The following is a 6,228-nucleotide window of genomic DNA, read 5'->3' on the forward strand; positions in this document are numbered from 1 at the left end:
CACGCTGTATCAATACATCGTCACCATGTTAAGTTTACAGGTACTTGAACCTGGACTATCAATGAACACAATGGGTTAGCTGACTGAGTTAGCACAACCAAAACAACATTTTGCAAAGTATTTCACAGCATGACACGCTGCCGTGGAGACATTTTTTTGTCACCTTTGAGTTTCTACACATTAGCACGAGCACAAACAGAAGCAAAAAATAATCAAGAGACAAGTCTGATGACTTGTGATGTCTCTGTACACTTACACATGCTTGACTCTTCTGGTGTGTGTTACTTATGAGAATTTATGTGAGCCGATAAAAACGCAGCAGCATTCCTGATGTGCTCTTGCCGTACATTTCATCCCTTCATGCAGTTTTTGGGTTTAGAAATGAAAGAACTGGGTCAATGCTGTTTTTTTCCCCTACGCTGTCTGGACACTATGATAGGGAATAACACCCACTTCACTGTCTGACTATTTCTAATATTCTGCAAAGCCCCCCATTTCCCTGAGAAACACTTGGGTTGCATCAGAAGCAAAAATTATTAAAGAAATATTTAAAGCAAACATCACTTTGATTATATTTTTACATTCTGTTTAAGGTGAACATTGTTAAATATTGTATCGTATCTTTATGACCTTATTTGGTGACCGTCCAAACACGTCGCAGCTGGATTGTATAAGTCACTGGAAACTCTCTTTATGAGCCAAGTTTCAAAATATACCAGTGAGTCTAGGAGTAAAAGCCAGAGCTTCACAAAGAGCCAGTCTTTCTACCAACTGCATTATCAAACAAATTTTCCATCACTGGGACTGATACAATCACTCAAATTAGGCATCTGCTTCTTGTTTGGCTGCTTTGTTTTTTTTCTTTTTCCAGTGAGCAGAACCAGTGTCATCGGGCAGAGCTGTGACATAGGCAACATCTATGTCTAATTGACACAGATGTGAAATGACTAGTAACCATGCCAACAACACCATGAAGCAGCTAATAATAATAAACTGTATTTAAAAAGGGACAACACAACTCAAACATAAATATTAGTATATGATGCACTGTACCAATTATAGCTACGTTTTTTTTTTTAACATGATAGACAATAAGATTTCTTAATTTGAAAGATCTAAAGTAGCAGATGGTTCTTCCCCGTTTGCAAACCTTTTCTAAACATTGCGGCTTATTACTGTCATGGGAAAGCACATTTATGTATAAAGGGACTGTGAAATGGAGATTAAGGCAGCCTTCATTCAGATAGCTTGGTGTTTGGAAGAAAAACTCAGTTTTTAATTTCTGCTTCCTCCTGTGTCTTCAATGCCAACTTTCAACTTGCACCACAATTTATTTTATTTTTTTTAAATATTTAGCTTATACAGGTATAACAAACCCAGAGTTTTACGTTTTTTAACATGCATTAAAATTATAAATCACAACCTGCCATGTTTTCATTATTTTTTTCTTCATTTAGCAAGTAGGTTATTAGTGACCCAACTAATCTACTCTTGGGAATTTACTAGAGGTGTGCCGATCGATCAGCCACCGATCATAATCTGCCATTTTCTGTGGAAAAGCTTATGATCGGTGATCGCCGATCACTGTCTCTTGTTGCTGATCACCAAAACCGATCACACTTATCTCACTTCGCAGCTTTCTCCTCTTTCCTTCACACTGTGCGGCAACAAATCCTGTCGTGTGGAACTATAACACTCTGAGAGTGGATGGGGGAAGTTTACATGTTGCGGCGGAAAATTACCTCGGAGGTGAGGTACGTCAAAATGCATCAACACAATGAATATAATATGGCATTGAAAAAACAAGCACTTGACAGAATTTGGCTAAATCGAGGCTCAATGCAGGAAAAAATGACATCCGGAGCGGACAGATAGCAGGTAAAGCAGCGCACAGCTACCAATACTCACTCGGAAGAGCATCACGGTCAGAAACCTAAACAAATAACCCAAAAAATAATTCAAGTCTTCGAGGTGGCGGTGTAAGACACTAGTTCTGCTCTCGCTCTTGGACCGCGCTACTGGTAGTGACATTTCACAGACGGAGCGCCGCTCAACCTCCGCCCAACAGTGAACTCTCACACCGAACATCTGCTTAAAGCTGAAGCATGTAACTTAAATTTAAAAAAAATTTAAATATGTATTGAAGTATGTCTAAATTAGGTCAATTTATTGCCAGATAATTTTTCCATTTTGCCAGATAACATAGCATCATTTATACCTAAACCGAAAAATTAACAGTCAATCCAGGCGATCAGCAGAGATTGGCCTCATGGATGATCGGTATCAGAATCGGCAGCAAAAAACCTGATTGGAGCATCCCTTGAATTTATTTAGCAAATCCCATAAACAGAATATTACACTAAACTTAGTACTTATAATTGGCAACTAAAAATATTCTGTTGAAATAATTTGAGGAAAATGCTACTGACAGCAGCATGTTGTAGGGATCGGCAGAGAATACACATCTAAAGCCACAACAGATTAACTTAAACACTACTGCCATCATTTTCTCCTTGTATGAAGTTCATTTAACTGATTTAACAATGGGCTTAATATAAATATTAAACAACATTCATGTGTTTTCCCCCTTTAACACACAAGAGAAGGTATGACCAGTGCTTAGGGTGTGACTAATTTGGAGATTTTAATACATAAACAAAAATCACACAGTGCTCCTCAGTGCAGCCCAGAAAAAGTTCATTCATCCTTGTAGATCTTTGCTAAATGTGGACATGCATCAGTCTTGTGTGTGTTTGTCTGTAAAGACGTTTGCCTCTCATTAATCATTGACCAGGACAGAAAGTGATCTTCAGGCGTTGTATCTAATGCAGTGCGTCACATTGCATGGGTTTTATTCTTATCAGCATTTATCTCAAATATGTGCAGCTCAGTAAGCAAGTGTCAACACCTGTTCTGAATCGATTCCTCAACAGCGCTGGAATGGTAATCATATTCAAGCGTAAACATGAAACAGTAAGACGTCAATCCTATGACGTTTAAATTACAGATACCTACTCTATTACCAGGTTAGTAATGAGAGCTAGTCATGGCACGTTTCCAGTCACCATCATCACATTTCAGCAGGATGCAGTTGCTGACACTTGATGATGTGTTTTTAAAAAAATGCATTTAGGCCTGTAGTGTAGATCTGAGTCAGGAAATAAGCTAGTGAAACTCTAAGATCTGATTCTTTTCCAAATTAGTTAAAATACTATAAACAAGCATCACTAACACCAACACTTCAGTTACCCATTACAAAGCGCTTCAGAGTCAGGGAGGTGATTAGAAGTAAAGTCAGGGGAAGTACAGAGATGTGAGAAGATATGTGAAACTGTGTTTTATTCATCTCCAGTTCAGTTGGCACAGCAAGGCTACTGTGTTTCATCCTTTTCAGTTTTAAGTTTCTGTGATGGAACACCATTAATTTGGAAAAGGGCTATAAAGATATCCTGCATCATAATTACTGAGTACAAATTCATCTTGGATGTGTTAAAAACAGGCCTTTATTTCTTTTGTGACCAAATCACTGCAGATAAGCTAATTCTGACTTCCTGGAAAAAATAAGTGATCAACTTTAAGCTTTGGCTCAAAGGAATGACTAATTTCCCTCATTGGTAAATTTCTATTTTTATGTTCTACTTCTGTGTCCTTTACTTAAAATGAGATTTGATTGCATGCACTAAACAAACTACATGTGCAACTATGGTAGAAGGGATTACTTTAGGTATCTGAGAAATTCTGGTTGTGTATTTGTAGAGGTCATTGAATAATACTTTTTTTGACAACTGTCTGTCAAAAAACAAACAATGATCCACGGAGTAAAAACAATGCTGTTTCAGTCATTCTAGCCATGCTAGCAGCATCATGTATGTATCACTAACATAAAGTCCTAAAGAAAACTGAAAATGTTCACTCGCTTAAAAATATGTGCAAAACTCTATTTTACAGTCAATGAAAGCAGCTCCAACAATGTGATGTTGGAACTGCTTCCAATGGTCACTCATAGTAGGAAAGCTAAAAAACAACAAAAAAAACATTTTGAATGTTCTAGCATCTTCTTTCTTACATTTAGGGTCTCTGCAAGTCTTCAGATTCACTCCAAGACACTGATTATTTAATAAAATAAATATATTTTACTTATTTAGTACTAAGCAACTTAAATACAAATGTAATTTAAATGTATATGTTTGTTTTCCAGCTATTGGATGTTCTTTTAGGTCTGGGTTTCCTTACTTCAGCACCTTCTTATAGTAAAAAGTAAACTTTAGATCACTTTATCTTACTGATGAAAGGTTTGGCCAACTATTGAAAACTACCCTGTGAAATCTAACCATGATAGTGGTTGGTAACAAGAGTGTTTTGGTTTTAATTCAATTTTAAACCAGTAATTGCTTTGCATGTTTATGGGCAAGGCTAAATGTCTGGTCTGTCTGATAACTTTATTTTGACAGGAGCAATTTATTTCCTGCATCATAGAGTTAGTAGTTTAGTAGAGTTAGTAACCCTAACCCATGCCACCCAAATTCCACAACCAGAGTTTCAAATCACTGAAAACAAAATACAGCAGCCAGTGAATGAATGAAGTTATGCCTTTAACTCACCGATACATGGTACATCTATTGGAAGGGCCTCTTGTGGAAAATGGGATATTTTGGGGGCTGGAAATTATTTTTAAGGCTTTGCAGAAACGCAAAATATTATGGCTCAAATTAAGTTTGAGACGTTCAACAACAGTATCTCCAGGTGAAAAGCTGAAAAAAACAAAAGCAAACATGCAGTGCGTACATATATCCATACCAGTCTTGATAGATAGGAAGAAAAATAGCTCTTTCTTTGTTGTTATTACTGATTTCACACTAACTAGATCACCTATAATGGCGGTTCAAGTGGTGTCCACTACAGTATTTAACTGGGTGACACACAGGACCACTGTGGCTCACCTTTAACGCATATTTGTCACCGGTTTTCCTCTGGAAGATTTCCACCACCTTGCCATTGATCCCCAGCCCCAGCACCTGGCCGGTGATCTTGTACTCGTCTGTGATGGCGTTCTTCTTGATCTGTAGGTGGGGTCTGGCGTGGAAGTGGCCCGCGGGGTTCTGCTGGCCCGCCGGGTTCGGAAACAGTGGTTGGTTCTGAGCGTTAGGCAGCATAATGTCCACAGTCTTGTTTGACTGAGCTGGTGGGATAACTTAGCCGTAGCTTCTCGACAATTCCGCGCCGTCGTTCTCCTTTTTTGACCAGAAATTGAGTCTTCCTGACTTCGCTGGCCTCTGACAAACTATAAAGGGTGAAAAAATGAGACCCAAAGTCTAGCAGAGAATAATCCTAATGCTAGGAGTGAGTAAAGAGTCTCAATTACCGGATAAATGCTCAACTAGACAGTTGTTAGCATGCTAGCTCGAGTCTATTCTGTGATCTATGACTGTCGGCTAACAAGTGAGCTATAGGTTAGCTTATCCATCTCCGGTGGTATCCGCCTTCCACCGGTTCCTCAAAAAAACGCTGGAGGAACTTCTCTAAAACATCCTCTAAGTTTGCTACAGTGTTTGGTTTCACTGTGGAAAAATCTCAAAATCTAAAAAATGAAAATAAAGACGACAGAAACCAACGGAGAAAGGACAAGTAACAGAGAAAGTCCGACACCCACTGCTTCGTCAAACACACTTCACTTTTCAGTGGACAGGCAGCCAGCAGGTTTTACTTCTCACGTCATAGCTGGTTTTTTTCGGCTCTTAAAGAAGAAGTACGACAGAGGAAACGACACAATGTGTAAAGCCAGCTACCAGCTATTTAAAACCAGCAAAAGTAAAGCGTGTCTTTTTGTATATTTCTTGTTTGTGTGTTGTGGTATTCTTTGTAAATTGTTTTTTATTTCGTTGCCGTATTGTCTAAAGGAAGAGACCCTCTAACAAAGATGGTACCAACGAGAGGAGGGGGACAAAAATAGACGCACTAATCTCTGACCAGAGGCCTGCAGGTTACCTCAAGGTTAGGGCTCTTTTTTTACCAATTCAGACCGCTGTTTCAAAGGAAACAGAAGTCCAGGCATTTACAGGTGCATCTAAATAAATTGTTGGAATAATTTTGCTAAATAAAAGTGAAATATGTACACATTATATATGGACTTAAGTATTTCAACTCTCTATTTCCCTTAAGCTCAATGATTATGGATCATAAAGCCACAAAAATTGCTCAATGTGAAATGTTCTGCTGTGGTGTACACAG

The 6,228-nt window shown here is 38.4% G+C and overlaps 1 protein-coding gene across 1 annotated transcript in view; it reads right to left on the reverse strand.

Moving 5' to 3' along the window:
- Window positions 1-5,698, reverse strand: part of mapkapk2a (MAPK activated protein kinase 2a) — a 28,075-nt gene extending 22,377 nt beyond the window's left edge. Inside the window, exon 1 of the mRNA XM_028003264.1 lies at window positions 4,941-5,698. Coding sequence (XP_027859065.1) covers window positions 4,941-5,153 — 213 coding nt within the window. The 5' untranslated portion in view covers window positions 5,154-5,698. The remainder of the gene's footprint in view (window positions 1-4,940) is intronic.
- Between the last annotated feature and the right edge of the window lie 530 nt (window positions 5,699-6,228).

This window comes from Xiphophorus couchianus, chromosome 20, assembly GCF_001444195.1.
Source record: "Xiphophorus couchianus chromosome 20, X_couchianus-1.0, whole genome shotgun sequence".
Taxonomy (NCBI): Eukaryota; Metazoa; Chordata; class Actinopteri; order Cyprinodontiformes; family Poeciliidae; genus Xiphophorus; species Xiphophorus couchianus.